Here is a 16000-nt window from a genome sequence, read left to right on the forward strand (position 1 = left end):
GTGGCTGTGCCCCCCCCCCCCCCCCCCCAAATTAAATCCGCCACTGTTGAGATATCTTACATTTTTTTCTTTATAAGATATTTTATAAAGCATATAAGATATTTTATAAAACATATAAGATATCTTATAAACTATATAAGATATCTCAAATTTTATGAGATATATATCTGATATAATCTATAAGATATCTCATAAATGAATTTTCATAAGATATCATTAAACTTTCTAAGCTATCTTAAAACCTTCATATGTCTTAAATATATAAGAAAGTTTATAAGATATCTCATAGACTTTACAAGATATCTCATAAAATTTACGAGATATCTTGTTTAACATACAAGATATAATATAAAGTTTATATTATATCTTACATATTTTATGAGATATCTTATAAACTGTAAATTATATGAGATATCTTATAAAATATATGAAATATCTTATAAACTTTTCTTTGTAAGATATTTGACAAAAGTTATAAGAATTATCTTATAAAAGTTATAAGATATCTTATAAAGTTTATAGATATCTTAAAAATATTATGAGGTATCTTTTGAAATATGTAAAATACCTTATACATAAGATATCTTAAGTTTTTGAGAGATTTTATAAAATAAATTTATAAGATATCTTCTATTTATTTTTTTAAATAAAATATCTCATAAATTTTATAAGATATCATGTTTGATATATAAGATATCTTATAAACTTTATGAGATATTGTTTATATATGTATCTTATAGAGGGCAAAGCCCGTGAGAGCGGAGCTCTCCCTATAGGTAACACGTATATACATGTTTATAGAGGGCAAAGCCCTCTCACGGCCCGAAGGGCCGTGAGAGCGGAGCTCTCCCTATAGGTAACACGTATATACATGTTTAAAAGGAAAATAATGAAAAATTAAACCATACCTATCGAACTTGAAAACTTTGGTACCAATGGCGTCGATTCGAATATTAGCGCGTGGACATGTATTCCTCCATTTTGAATCTCGTCTACCCTAGTTCACGTCGTTCTGAGATGTTACACATAAAATCCGTAAAAGCATGTAAATCTTATTTTCTTAATCATATATAATCACTCCACGATTAACGCAATGTTTTTTGTTGTGGTTCAAACGTTTTGTTTGTAAATTTGCTAAATAACGACGCTGAATATGACGTCACAATGTACTGTTTACATCAATTGCGTTATATTTCCCGCGTTCAATATATAGGTGGATCAAATGTCCAAAAATTAGGATGCTTTGATACAGCTCCGTCCATGTGCTAACTTCGGATTGTTTTTGTCTTGTTTTGGATATAGATACTAATGTCAAAACTTTTTTGTTTCGCCCTCAAACACGGTCACGCCGTAAAACATATACATTTAAACTGTATCGTATACTAACACTTTCTTTCTTTCTTTTTCCCCCCTGGGATTTCTCCGAAATGAGTGGATTCCCTGTTTATCTCATCCCATTTTTATTTCGATTTATGTAATCGTTTTACGTTTCTTGTAAGAAAATACACGGCGATTACGGAATTTTTTTTAGCCGAGTACGATTAATCAACTGATCCGTGTAGTATACACGCTTGTAACGAAAATGAAATTAAACAAGACGAAACCATCATTAATGTAAGATCCCATAAGCAATGTAATGTCAAGGATTGTTCCTCTTATATGTGGTTTTCGCACCAGGGACTGTGGTCACCTAAATTTAAAAGCACATACTGCCTGGACTTTTGCCTCAAAGATTAAGACTTCATTTGATCAAGTAAAAACTGTTCACTCTTCATACCCTAACCAGATGCCGAAGAAACAAGTGAGTCGCACTCCTAGGTATTCTCTTTAGAGAAGTCGAAAGGCATAGCCTAGGCTCTGGAACTGAAAACAATAAACGTGTACCGAATACTTTATATAATATTTTGATAATGTTACTTGTCTCGGTCACGTTTGGGACCTGTGGTAGTTTCTTAGATCTGCAGATACTCTTTAGCCAGTTAGCTGACGAGTGCAGTGACTGTGAGAGTGATTGGCCCCACAAGCTTGACAGGTATTGGCACTCTTGGAGAGTTGGGACACTAACTCTTCCTGGAGGGGGGCCATGTGATAGTGTTAGATAAATAGCCTACATATTAGCTCGGCTAGTGAGTTAACCGGAACTTAACCCTTTAGCTTGATTGGTAGCTCTGAGCACTGAAATGTTGTGCTAGAGGCTCAGGGTTCGATTTTGAGCAGAGACATACTTGTAGTCCTTATCACTTGACAGCTCAACTACATGTTGTAATCTACTACTTGGACTATTATAGCTTAATTTTAAGTATTCAGCATACCTTTAAATAAAGTGTTCAGTATGCGATATTGATTTTTAATTGTGGGTAACTAAGTACAGCTTGCTTCATCTGAATGTGTTTGCTTCATCTGGACGTAAAGTACATATATATAAAGCTTTTGATTGATTGCAGGGATCAAACTCAAACACTGACTTCTTGCACTCCTTTTCAGTATATTATAAAAAATATTTGACAGATCTTAACAGTTATATACGGGAAAGAATTAACATAGTCACACTGAAACCAGAAATTACAGATATCTGTGTTAATGGTGTAAAAGTGATCATCGTTTCACGTTAGATAATGTAAAGAATAGAAAGTGGTTATCTAGTGGGGGGGGGGGGGGGGGGGGGGGGAGGGGGGAATCCAAGTTGACTTGCTGTGACACATATGGCAGCAGATCAATGCAATAGCTAGCACCTTAATTGTCTTGCTTTTTACATGAGGTAGCACTGTGTCGTTGCTTTTTACATGAGCTAGCACCTTGTCTTGCTTTTTACATGAGCTAGCACAGTGTCTTGTTTTTCACATGAGCTAGCACTGTGTCGTTGCTTTTTACATGAGCTAGCACTGTGTCTTGCTTTTCACATGAGCTAGTACAGTGTCTTGCTTTTCATATGAGCTAGCACGGTGTCGTTGCTTTTTACATGAGCTAGCACCTTGTCTTGGTTTTTATATGAGCTTACACCTTGTCTTGGTTTTTACATGAGCTAGCACCTTGTATTGCTTTTTACATGAGCTAGCACCTTGTCGTTGCTTTTTACATGAGCTAGCACGGTGTCATTGCTTTTCACATGAGCTAGCACCTTGTCTTGCTTTTCACATGAGCTAGCTAGCACGGTGTCGTTGCTTTACACATGAGCTAGCACCTTGTCTTGCTTTTCACATGAGCTTGCACTGTGTTGTTGCTTTTTACATGAGCTAGCACCTTGTCGTTGCTTTTTACATGAGCTAGTACGGTGTCGTTGTTTTTCACATGAGCTAGCACGGTGTCGTTGCTTTTCACATGAGCTAGCATGGTGTCATTGCTTTTTACATGAGCTAGCAGCCTAGCACCTTGTCTTGCTTTTCACATGAGCTAGCACGGTGTCGTTGCTTTTTACATGAGCTAGCACTGTGTCGTTGCTTTTTACATGAGCTAGCAACGTGCCTTGCTTTTTACATGAATGAGAAGCTTAGTCTAATGATACATTTGTTTGTTTTGTAAATGTTATCATTGAATAATGATGTAAATTTTGTTCTGAAAGCCAAAGAAGAGAGAACCGGAGGGAACTGATGGGCGGTCGATGGACCAATCAGGAACTGATCCCATTCGTCAGAACTCTGATGGTACTGTCTCAGTCATGATCCTAGCCAAGCCAGGGGCCAAACAAACCGCCATCACTGGTAAACCAGAACTATTTATATCAAATCTGTCTAAATTTATTCAAATAGGGGGGGGGGGGGGGGGGGGGCAATGAATACAGGAATTCAAACAACAGAAGAAGTGGATCAAATTTACTGTAGATATGCTGAAAATTCAAGCTGAAAATGGAATTAGTGTTAAATCTAAAGCAAACTAGCATGACGCTGCGCCATGCCCCTTTTGGCTGGCACCATGCCCTTTTTAATTGCACCATGCTCTTTTTTTCTCTATAAATTTTTTTCAAATATTTGTGAATAATGAATATAAACAATTGTTCTTTATTTCACAAGGTTGATTGAAAAGTTTAGAATCAAGGCAGCAGGTATTAACTTTTAAAGAGGCTAAATGATTGTTCTATTACTATCATAGTATGATACAATGAAAGTGCCCCGAAATTGCCTTGCCGCGACGAAAAGTGGCCATTTGAACATATGATATGTGTGCCCTCTCTAGATCCTAGATTTAACACAAACAATAATACATGTATTTCATAGTACTACATGTATAACATATAATTATATATATACAAAATTACCGGATGATCATAATTACAATATACATGTATGCAAATTTTAAACATATTTTTCTGGGGGTTTTTTTCCAATGTTAGACATCACGCAAGACAGTGTTGGTGTACAAATATCAGCGCCACCTGTAGATGGTGAAGCCAATACAGAATTGGTCAAATTCATGTCAAAAACTCTGGGAATCAGGAAGTCAGATGTGGTGCTGAACAGGGTAAGATGTAAAGGATGTTATATAAACTGTATAACAGTGCAAGATTGCTACACTATTTTTATGCTTCCCGAAAAATTTCGGGGGAGCATATAGTTGCTGTCATGTCTGTTTGTCCCATCTGTCCAAGCTCATATCTCCTAAAACTTTCATCAGAAATTGATATTATAATTGATCCCAAATATTCCCTGAGAGAAGTTCTTTTGGACCAAGGTCTTTCAAGGTCATTTTGGAAAAGTCTAGGTCACTCAGAACATAATAAAAGTTCCTTATTTCAACAGTTTTTGATATCAAAGTTCCCATTTCCTAAACCTTTCATCAGAAATTGTTTATAATTGATCACAAATATTCCTTGAGACAAGGTCATTTTGGAAAAATCAAGGTCACTTGGAAGAAATGCCTTATATAAGTAAAAAGTTCTTAATTTCAACAATTTTTGAACAGGTATTGATCATATATCACACAAATAAGTAATAGTCAAATGACTTTCAGACAAAGGTCACTCAAGGTCATTTTGTAAAGGTCACTCAACAATTACCTTGTATATGAAAAAAACTTCATTTCAACAATATTTCAACAGTCATTGATCATTTGGCCCAAGGTCTTGTAAGGTCATTTTGGAAAGGTTAAAAAAGTGCCTTATTTCCACAATTTATGAACAGGTCTTGATCATATATCACACAAATAAGTAATAGGGAAATGGCTTTCAGACAAAGGTCACTCAAGGTCATTTTGTAAAAGTCAGCCATTGAACATATTCCTTTTATATGAAAAAAACCCTTCATTTCAACAATATTTCAACAGTTATTGATCATTCTGTTAATCATTTGTCATATGAAGTAGTTCATTGGTTAGATGCATTTAGGGGAGCATCCATCAGTTTTACTGATATTCTTGTTTTCATTGAATACAGGGTTCAAAATCTCGTACCAAACTGTTGGTGATAACGGGGAAGAGTAGGGATGAGGTGGAGGAGATGATAAGATCTCAGACAGAACAGTAACACAGACGTGTGGTGGGTACAGTTACATTTTGTTTATCTTTTTATGATGGGATGTAGATATGACACACATCAAAGAAGACACAAATAGTATTTTATTACATGAATATTGTATAAACATGAAAAGTCAATACAATGGAATGTCCTTAGCTTGTAAAAATCTGACTGATGGGTACAATGTAGTACATTTTGTATATTGGTGGTCTCAGTCTCACAAGGGGAAATAGTTGTACCTTCAAATAGAGCCACAAATGCATACTTATAATTATATCAACATCCGCCATTTAACGCTGGATATACCCTGTAACATGTTTGGTTTTGATTATGATGTGGATAAAGATTAACTTGTGCATTTTGATGTATATACATGCATGGTATACAGTGATCAGGTCTGACACCATTAACATGTGGTAGAAAATTTCATCTAAATTGATGATAGTTTAAATTGTGATTGCAAACCATTGACAATTTACACAGTTAAACATTAAATGGTTCACTGACATAATATTTTCCAGCTGATGGTCCATACATTTGGATGGCATCAGCAGGGGAGATAATTCTCCCCCTCTCTGGATAATGTTCGGCAGCAGAGTTCATGGGTAGAGGAGTAGACACTCCTCGTTTTTCCTTGCTTTTGAGCGTGGAACACCAAGGTCCTGTGTTGAGATCCAGAGAATGGAAGAGAGGAAACTGGTTCTCCCTGGCCTGGTTCTCCTTTTTGATGCTGTTTATGACGCGGGCCTGACTGGGGTGCCTGTTATAATGGGGGTATTTTGTGTACATGCTGGTGTGGGACTGACCCTTTGTGGCTGTGTACATGCTGGGGTGGGACTGACCGCCTGTGGCTGTAGTGGAGTTTTTGACATTGAATGCATTAGGTGATTTAGTCTCCTCTGGGATTGGCTTCAATGACTGTCGTCTACCACTGTTCCTTCTGATTGGTTCTTGTGACCAGAGTCCTTTCCTTCCGATGGTCTCGTCCTTGAACTGAGCGTCGTATCTCAGACGATCCTTGTACGCTGCCCATGTGACGGACGTAAAGTCAGAATCGGACAGCTTTTCCATGTTGTTGTCACGTTTTTGTTTTCTGTGAACAGACGGATTGGCATAATAAGTTTAGGATTATATAAAGTAACAAGATGGTTTTTAGCCTTAAGGGAAGTATGTCATGAAAAGTGAAGATAATGAATAGTGGTCAATCTCATAAATCTCATAAAAAATACAAAATTAAGAGTAGGGCAAACACGGACCCCTGGGTACACCAAAGGTGGGATCAGGTGTCTAGGAGGAGTAAGCATTCCCTGTTGTCTGGTCACACCCATCATGAGTCATCTGTGGACATATTGCATACCAGTATATTTGTAAGTAAAGTGTTACAGACTAATAATACCTGTTGTAGTAGTCTAAACAGCCGACAGTGCAGGTCCTGATTGTAAGCCACATGACTTCCACTATGGAGATGATTGACACTCCTATCAGTAAAGAGGACACACCCCCAATGTTAGCAAGCAGCTGAAGCAACTGAAAGTACCAATAGGCATAAATACGTTAAAACCATTCGTTATCTTGCATTAACTCTGTGAAGGATCATGATTACTGTTTTGATTTTTAACTACTCACGGAAGATGCATTGTCTTCTTCATATTTTGTCTCTCTTGTATTTCGCATGTTAATTGTTAGCTTCAAAATTGAGGACCTAGAAATGAATACTTGCACTTAAAACCTCAGTTTGGCTGCTTTCAGACTTTGGTGTGGTGTTTAAGAACAAGACGATTTTTATACTTGCAGTAGTTTTACCTGGTGTGTTCAGCTGTCATAACTATTCCATAATTTTGTAAATATTGCTGCACATGCTTCAGACTTCCATTAGATGGCCAGGGGAGGGATGTGTCCTTGGACTCTACAGTGGTAGTGCTGAAATATTGTAACAACACTACAGAGCATGGATTGATTGGTTTTATATTGTTTAACGTCCCACGTGAGAATTTTTCACTCATATGGAGATGTCACCAAAACTGGTGAAGGGCTGCAAAATTTAGACCTATACTCGGCGCTTACGGCCTTTGAACAGAGAGGGATCTTTATCGTGCCACACCTGCTGTGACATGGGACCTCGATTTATTCTCATCCGAAGGACTGTCCCATTTAGTCGCCTCTTACGACGAGCGAGAGGTACTGAGTACCTCTTCTAACGCAGATCTCCACGGGAATCTGAATTATTGTATTACACTTCAGAGCACTGTGTTCACAAAGCAGTTGGCGTTGATTGCTGTCAGCTAAAAGCTACATCTAACCTAGTAACCTAGTTACATGTAATCAGCCTCACTATGAATTTCTCATGATACGGTTACCTTCCGGAATATACCTGCATGGGTAGGGACAGGAACAGGGCAGCTTTTCCTTTGAAGCCAGATATAATAGAGTTGAATGACACACAACTGTAAACAGACAGAATGGTTTACCTAGATAAGGATGATATGGATGCACTCATTAACATTTTATCTCATTACATCTGTTACTACTTCATTTTCTGTTATTTCATTACTTGTGTTACTAACATTCAAACTGGACGTTCAGACGACATCTGTATGCATTGTCGCCCTCAAAAGACTGGCGACATTTACAGTAAGACTGAGAGAAACTATCAATACAAGTGGACATGCAGTTCTGAAATAAAAAGGAAAAACAAAAACTGAGTGGTTCTGTAATTGAAAAGAAAGTTCATAAAGGAATTTTTTAGTCTGGGAGATAAGTTCATAATAGTGATTCCCATAGATATGAATTTAGACTTTCAAAGTTTCATTCTACCTTTCTGCTGTAATCCATTCTACTTGTACAGTCTTTTTGCTTCTTGACTTTAACAATCTGTAACGGCAGGAAAAACTCGTTTGTAATGACATTTCAAAGGTTGTTATGGGTCTATTCCTTTAGTATAATGATGAGAAAACACAATAATGGGTCTAGTCCTTTAGTATAGTGATGAGAAAACACAATAATGGGTCTAGTCCTTTAGTATAGTGATGAGAAAACACAATTATGGGTCTAGTCCTTTAGTATAAATGATGAGAAAACACATTTATGGGTGTATTCCTTTAGTATAATGATGAGAAAACACATTTATGGGTGTATTCCTTTAGTATAGTGATGAGAAAACAATAATGGGTGTATTCCTTTAGTATAATGATGAGAAAACACATTTATGGGTGTATTCCTTTAGTATAGTGATGAGAAAACAATAATGGGTGTATTCCTTTAGTATAATGATGAGAAAACACAATAATGGGTCTAGTCCTTTAGTATAATGATGAGAAAACACAATAATGGGTCTAGTCCTTTAGTATAGTGATGAGAAAACACAATAATGGGTCTAGTCCTTTAGTATAGTGATGAGAAAACACAATAATGGGTCTAGTCCTTTAGAATAGTGATGAAAAAACACAATGATCCTGCGTTACATTCGTTCCTTTGCACTCACTTTTTGCAGGTCTATGACATGATGTGATCCGGGGGCCACCAGATGTCGCGCTCCGTCTGTGACGTCATATTCCTGTGTGTGGAGGAACGTAATCGCCCCGTGTTCGGGACTTAGTGCATTGATATACTCATCCGGTTCAATGTTCAGTATCAGCTCCAGTTCACCTACAGAAACTGTTCAGAGGGAGAGAAAAAGAACTGCTTTGACATCATGACAAATTTTGTGTTGATATGATGCATGGTAAAAACTGCAGGATGAATTGTTCAAAGAGGGGGGAAATGCTGTATTATTAATTATACATTTTATCAAATGTATGAAAATGATTTTTATTTTAAAATTGCAAAATATGAATAAATTATTGAAACTATTTTTAGTGACATTTCACATATTTCTAAACGAAATTCCATTTTGCTTTCATTGCAGACTGCGTTAGAAAGTAAGTGATGCATTTACCGAGAGCATTGGTTGTCGATGGGGATATTGTAAAACATCTTCCATAATTCTCATCAACAATCTCTTGAATGGCCCTGCAAAAATAATGTTTGTCAAAGTGCAGGTAATGGCACATATAATTTTGACAACAATGCAAATAATTTAGCGCTGATCTGTAAATAAGGAATATTCTCTGAACTTCTTTCGCTCGAGAATTTTCCCCTCATATGGATTCTGAACTATGAGGAAACTAGCACAGGAAGGTTCAAGGGCTCGGTTTTGTGTGTATTGATTTAATACACAGTACCTCCAGGAATATGAATTCAAAAGTGAATTGTCGAGATGAATTTTTATTCACCAACAGAGACGATGTTTGGGTGCAGTGACGGATCCAGGAATTTCTGAACGGGGGAGGGGGGGGGGGTGCATTAAATGATCTTCAGAGCGCATTGTCCCCAGAAACCACCGAGTTTTGACAAAATAAGATATGCGTATATGTTTTAGTGTTTTGGACATTTCTATAAGAAATGTATCCTATTTTTAAGAGAGGGTGCGCCGGATCTGCCATTGAAAACTATTGTATAATTTCACTCGATATTTGTAAGAGCAACTGTAAAAATAAACGTTCAAAGGAAGTGCCTTTTATTCTGATCAAGATTACAATTACAAAACCTATTTTTCTGCAAGGGTATTCAATGTTGAGCAATGATGCAATGCTTTAAATTGAACCATGGTAAGAGAATTAAAATTGTGATCAATGAAATTAATAACTTCGGATTCAAATTCATTACAGAAAATTCAGTTTAAACTCGATTTAATGTCCCAGATGATTTTATCAATTATGTGAAATTCTTTACATTAACTTGAACAATGATATCAACTCCCACAATCAAGTCACGATTATCCTACCAGTAGCTGTTATTTTAAGAGACGATTATAAGAGGCTCTTAAAATCTGTGGAGTGACAAAAATAACGCAAAATATTGTTGAGTAACGTGGTATTACAACGTCAAAAATCAGTAAATCTTTTTTTCTGGATCGCAATAAGTAAGATTACATCGGGAAAGGGGTTCAAAAACAGCTTAATGCAATGTTGGAATATTGAGCAATATTCGAAGACCAAAATAAACAAGAGACTATTTTTAAAAAAAAAAAATGAATTTCTTATCAAATAGAGGGCACCTCCGCGACACGAATAAGGATGTTGCATAATATTATGGGGCGGTTTCCGTGCACTTGTCTGGGATTTTAATTAAATGCATATTATTATGTAATTTCATTGTTCAAGTATCTAGGAACACGTCATACCAAACAAAGACTCCTTTAATATCTAGACTATGGACTTCAACATTTGTTCCCACCTCTGTAGTCCATAACTTTCATTTCACGTAGTTTTTGCAGCGATTTTCATTAATTTTAGCTACAGAATTATCAAATATGACGCAGCGATATGCGTATTCAATCTGATATTACCCTTCTAAAGTACATATATCTGGACGTTTATAGATAGCATTTCTAGCATGGTTATAAAAGTATATATCCGCTCTGCGATTTTCTTTCATGAGACTGTTCTGTTCATGAAAATTAATGTACCAAACTATTTTTTCAAGAGCACAACCGTGAAAAAATCCTAAAACTTAAAAACAAATTTATTACCAGTCGCAAATATATCATTCAAATGGTTTTTAAACTGCAATAAATGATCCAAAAGAGCTAAGTGTATTTTAGAAATGAAATTTCATTTCTGATCACCCATTGTCCGTCGTCTGTGTGTCTGTAAACTTTCACATTTTCGACTTCTCCAGAACCACTAGGTCAATTTCAACCAAACTTGGCACCAAGCCTCCTTGGGGCCAGGGGATTCACGTTTGTTCAATTAGAGGGCCACGCCTATCTCCCAGGGGAGATAACAATTAAATAGCAAAAATGCATTGATTTTTTTTTTTTTAAATTCTCTTCTCCAGAACTACGGTGCCAAATTCAATCAAACTTGGTAGAAAATCATCCTTGGGTGAAAAAGATTCAAGTTTGTTCAAATGACGGGCCACTCTCCTTTCCAAGGGGAGATAATAGTGAAAATGCATTGACATCTTTTAAAAATCTTCTCCTAAACCAATTTGCCAATTTCAACTAAATTTGGCACAAAACAACCCTGGGTGAAGGGGATTCAAGTTTGTTCAAATGAAGGGCCACACCCCTTTCCAAGGGAAGATAATAGTGAACTTTTAAAAAGCTTCTTCTCCATAACCACTGCACCAATTTCAATCAAACTTGGCACAGACCATCCTTTGATGAAGGGGATTCGGGTTTGTTCAAAGAAGGGCCATGCCCCCTTAAAAGGAGAGCTAATGACAAAAATGCTAAATTAGGGTGGTGTCATTTAAAAATCTTCTCAAGGACCACTGGACCAGAAGAGCTTAAATTAACATTAAAGCTTCCTGACATAATACAGATTCAAGTTTGTTAAAACCATGACTCCCGGGTGTAGGTTGGGGCCACAATAGGAGATCAACGTTTTGCATACAAATATATAGGGAAAAGCTTTAAGAATCTTCTCAAGAATCAGTGGGCTAAAGGATTTTACATTTACATGAAAGCTTCACGACATAGTGCAGATTCAAGTTTGTAAAAATCATGGTCCCAGGGGGTAGGTTGGAGCCACAATAGGGATCAAAGTTTTACATGCGAATATATAAGAAAAATCTTTAAATATGGGCCAAGGTTTCTCAGGTGAGCGATGTGGCTCATGGGCCTCTTGTTTGAAAATACATGAGGGTATGAACTGCGACGCTTTAACGCCTAGTAAAAAGTACGCCAGCGTGAAGCGTAGCAGTTCAAACCCTCATGTATCTTCAAAAATGAAATTCATTTTTATATTTACATTGTTTTCTTTTCTATCGGAATTCCCAACCGTTAAAATAGGCGCACTATATTTATTCATACTCGCATCGCATTCATGAGAAAATGGATATAATTAGGGTCTACAATTTGTAGAATTCCAGTATCGAGTATCAAAGGCAAAAAGGTGGAAATTTAGATATATGGGAAAAACCAGCCTGTTATGTATTAATGTGCAGCAAAATTACAATATACTGTAGCTTGTTTACTCCTTTCTTTTTTTTTTCTTTTTTTTTCTTTTTTTTTTTTTGCTTACCCTTTACAAGGCTGTCCGTCATACAGGCACTGAACTAATGATTTATTCGGTTGATGCCCGTATTCTGAATATTCCTGTCTATTTGGACTTACAACTCTCTGTAGGATCTGAAACCCGTGTTTTAAGCTTTCTTTGAATGCAGCACTCCAATCGTTTGGAGATGTCATGTAGGAAAATGGCAGAAATGAAGCATCAATATCTGAAATCATTTCATCAAACTCGTCTTTCTTCAGTAATTTTTTAGCAAAAGAGGAGAATGTGGTGGATTTGATGGCTTCGCTTCCGTTCTTGTTTGGTACTGGAGTCAACACGGACCCGGGTTCCTTTAGAACAAGTAGATTTCGAAATCTTCCATTAGAGGATGCCACCACTGAGAACCGAAGCTTGTTCTTGTTACACACTGTGACAAATGGTGCCTCGGCGAGTCTGGAGTTGATAGATTCCACGCGGAAGCTGGATGATTGCAGCAAGTACACAGAGAAATTAAGATACATGAAAAACACAAAGCCGCCGAAAGCCACACAAGGAACAATTATCCAAATAACGGTTTCCAAGACATTGTTCGCGGTTCCTGCTAATCTTAGTCCGTGGACGTCCACTGCAGAGAGCCACTGCTTGGCTCTTTCGATATTGGACGTGGCATCCGATTTCGTGAAGTCATCACTTGTGACGTCACGAAGTGATCTCCATTTCTTCGGATGCTTGTTTCTTTCAAAACTGCCATTCTTGACACTGTCCGACTCTGAAATGGAGGTGAAGTATCTCTCGCACCTGTCTTTCCATGCCTGGTAAGAATCCTCGTCTTCCATGTCGCTTCCAGATTTTACTAATCTAGGCTGTACTTGAAAATCCAGGTAGGCCCTAATAGAATAATTTTTCTACATCCGGGCGATTGTATAATGCATCCAGTCGGTGTCGCCCTTCAGAAAAAAACCCACTACACTCACTAGTACCATTCATTTATAAATGTATGATTACACAGTTACCGGCGTTTTAAATGTTCACAAATAACTCTTTATCCTTGTTATTATCACAATGTTCAACCTTTTCACAAAACATACTATTATTTATGATAAGACACCTTAGAAAAGTAATAACTAAAAAGAGCGAGCAATAGGAAAATCTATCATTTAGTCCAAAAGAAAAATGGCAGAGATTCCATGATTATTATAGTCCCAGTGATTCATCTTGCTCCGTTGTCGATCGAGACAAATCGGAGAAAGTAATTACAGACCAGAAAGTTTAAATTCCCAGGTCTAAATACACAATTGTTTTCGCACATGTCTTTGGTCATGAAAAGACGGATGTTTGTCCTTCCTATTGTCATTTAAAGAATTAAAAGTTTTCCTGCATTATTATTTCTGAAATATTCTAATGCATAACGCTTCGTGATATTCGGTATTCCGTGAAGATGTGTATCCATTGATATCTTATTGGAAATTTACCCGTAATTAGCTCAACAAGTGTGAATTATTGATAATACCGCGGTTGGAGCCAATAAACCGGCCCTCATAAAAAGAAACGATTCAAAGACCTGGTATTGTTCTGAATAAACCTCTGCCCATTAGCATAAACTGACTATTCATAAAGATTCCTATCTATTCATATCTAACGGTGTTTTATCCTTCATTTTATCAACCAATTGATAAATATTAGCGAGGAATATTAGGAAGAAATGTATTTAGTGCCCAAGAGCTTTTGACATTAAGGTGGGTATTTTTTTTTCATTTTGATCAATAACTTTTTCTATGTGGTTAATTGTGAATTTGTTTGAGGGGGAGGGGAGTTAAATTAAATGGTTCAGCGCTCTCGTGCATATATCACGCAAAGCATGCTATTAGTTATAGCGACATATTGTTTCACAATTAGTTGTTTGTTTTTTTAAACTCGCCTGAGCTGAAAGCTTTTCTGATTACCTGTTGTCCGTTTGTAAACTTTTCACATTTTCGACTTCTTCTCCAGAACCACTGGGTCAATTTCAACCAAACTTGGTCAAACGTATCCTTGGATGAAGTGGAATCCAGTTGGTTCAAATGAAGACAGATGATAGCGAAATAGTGAAAATACATTGACAAATTAAAATCTCCAGAACCAACGAGCCAATTTCAACGAATCTTTGCACACAGCATCCCTAGATGTAGGGAATTCTTTTCTTTTCCAAGTAAAGGACCAGGCGCCTTTAAACGGGGATATAATCACGAAAATTGCAGAAATAGAATGGGGTCATTTAAAAATCTTCTCAAGAACCACTGGGCCACACAAGTTAAAATTTACATGAACGTTTGCTAACACAGTGCAGATTCAAGTTTGTTAAAATCATGGCCCCCGAGGATAAGGTGGGGTCATAATAGGGGATCAAAATTTTTAAATGCAAATATATAGGGAAATACTTTTTAAAATCTTCTTCTCAAAAACCACTGGACTAGAAAATTTGAAATTTATATGAAAGCTTCTTGGCATAGTGCAAATTCAAGATTGTTAAAATCATGACCCCCCCCCCCCCCCGGGAGTATGGTGGGGTCACATTAGGGAATCAAAGTTTTACATGAAAATCTTCTCAAGAACCACTGGGTCAGAAAAGTTACAATTTTCATGAAAGCTTTCTCACATAGTGCAGATGCAGGTTTGTTAAAATCATGGCCCCAGTGGATAGGATGGGGCCACAATAGGGGATCAAAGTTTATATGCTGATATACATATGGGGAATATCTTTAAAATTAGCTATGCCATATTTATGTAGCAATATTCCATTATCACCTGCATATGGTGTATATATATCTCAACTGATTCGATACGCAAGAGATTGTTCTGCATATGATCATTTTTAAATCGAGGCAGGCTACTGATAAATAAGTTGATGGTGCAGGAGTTTCAACAGTCTCGTTTAGAATCACCATTTCGCAAATTATATGGTTGTTGCAACGATCTAGTTTGCCAATACAACCTATCATTGGGTCAAATGATGTCTGACGTGTTTCATACCGATTGTTAGACCGTTCTTGGCACACTAATTTAGACTACGGATAACTCCGTTTACCTGATCAAAATATAGGGCATTGGGATGCTTTTTCCGCCTAGGCACCTGATCCCACCTCCGGTATATCCAGGGTTCCAAACTCTATATTGAATTTGTATTGCTTATAGGAGTTAGAAATGTACGAGATTGATCATTGTTCGTTATCTTCGCCTGGAACTTGAACTATTTAAGCTAGGGCTTTCATAGTTTGTATACATCCCTTACGGCAAGGGCTTTCATGTGATCCAATAGTGTGTGACCTCGACCTGAAAGTTTGACCTACTTTTAATAAAATTCGTATCTATTCAATATATACTGAACTATCTAAGGTAGGTCTTTCATTTCTTGTAAATAAATTTCTTATGGCAAGATGTAGATAGACAGATAAATAGCTGTAGATAGATAATAGAGATAGATAGATAATAGATAGAGATAGATAGATACCCGGTAGGAAGACTCACTGAATGGCTA

At 36.8% G+C, this 16000-nt stretch overlaps 2 protein-coding genes across 4 annotated transcripts; one reads left to right on the forward strand and one right to left on the reverse strand.

Annotated features, from left to right (window-relative positions):
* Positions 1-1572: 1572 nt before the first annotated feature.
* Positions 1573-9295, forward strand: LOC125651855 (UPF0235 protein C15orf40 homolog). The gene is made up of 5 exons (XM_056165666.1): positions 1573-1614; positions 3560-3698; positions 4328-4455; positions 5366-5467; positions 8937-9295. The coding sequence occupies exons 2-4, from the start codon at positions 3599-3601 to the stop codon at positions 5453-5455; spliced, it is 318 nt and encodes a 105-aa protein (XP_056021641.1). The 5' UTR covers positions 1573-1614; positions 3560-3598; the 3' UTR covers positions 5456-5467; positions 8937-9295.
* On the reverse strand, positions 5527-14893 carry LOC125651845 (acid-sensing ion channel 1A-like). 3 transcript variants are annotated; one of them, XM_056165663.1, is made up of 11 exons: positions 14430-14893; positions 12514-13433; positions 9381-9454; positions 8928-9100; positions 8261-8317; positions 8011-8119; positions 7818-7890; positions 7250-7366; positions 7073-7148; positions 6843-6973; positions 5527-6539 (listed from the first exon to the last, which is right to left on the reverse strand). In XM_056165663.1, exons 2-11 carry the CDS (start codon positions 13320-13322, stop codon positions 5930-5932), a joined length of 2229 nt encoding a protein of 742 aa, XP_056021638.1. In that variant the 5' UTR covers positions 13323-13433; positions 14430-14893; the 3' UTR covers positions 5527-5929. The 3 variants fall into 3 exon arrangements, with proteins under 3 accessions (XP_056021638.1, XP_056021639.1, XP_056021637.1); XM_056165664.1 differs by lacking the exon at positions 14430-14893 and having other exon boundaries at positions 8928-9091; positions 12514-13731; XM_056165662.1 differs by lacking the exon at positions 14430-14893 and having other exon boundaries at positions 12514-13731.
* Between the last annotated feature and the right edge of the window lie 1107 nt (positions 14894-16000).

The sequence above is a fragment of the Ostrea edulis genome, chromosome 5 (genome assembly GCF_947568905.1).
Source record: "Ostrea edulis chromosome 5, xbOstEdul1.1, whole genome shotgun sequence".
In the NCBI taxonomy this organism is placed as follows: Eukaryota; Metazoa; Mollusca; class Bivalvia; order Ostreida; family Ostreidae; genus Ostrea; species Ostrea edulis.

Excerpts from the sequence above, each read along its gene's own strand:
- LOC125651855 (XM_056165666.1), top strand. The coding sequence starts at position 3,599 with ATGGACCAATCAGGAACTGATCCCATTCGTCAGAACTCTGATGGTACT. Across the intron at positions 3,699-4,327 it reads CAAACAAACCGCCATCACTG|ACATCACGCAAGACAGTGTT; the intron begins GTAAACCAGAAC and ends TTCCAATGTTAG. Across the intron at positions 4,456-5,365 it reads CAGATGTGGTGCTGAACAGG|GGTTCAAAATCTCGTACCAA; the intron begins GTAAGATGTAAA and ends CATTGAATACAG.
- LOC125651845 (XM_056165663.1), bottom strand. The coding sequence starts at position 13,322 with ATGGAAGACGAGGATTCTTACCAGGCATGGAAAGACAGGTGCGAGAGA. Across the intron at positions 7,367-7,817 it reads TCCTGTCCCTACCCATGCAG|CACTACCACTGTAGAGTCCA; the intron begins GTATATTCCGGA and ends ACAATATTTCAG. Across the intron at positions 6,540-6,842 it reads TGTTTAGACTACTACAACAG|AAAACAAAAACGTGACAACA; the intron begins GTATTATTAGTC and ends GTCTGTTCACAG.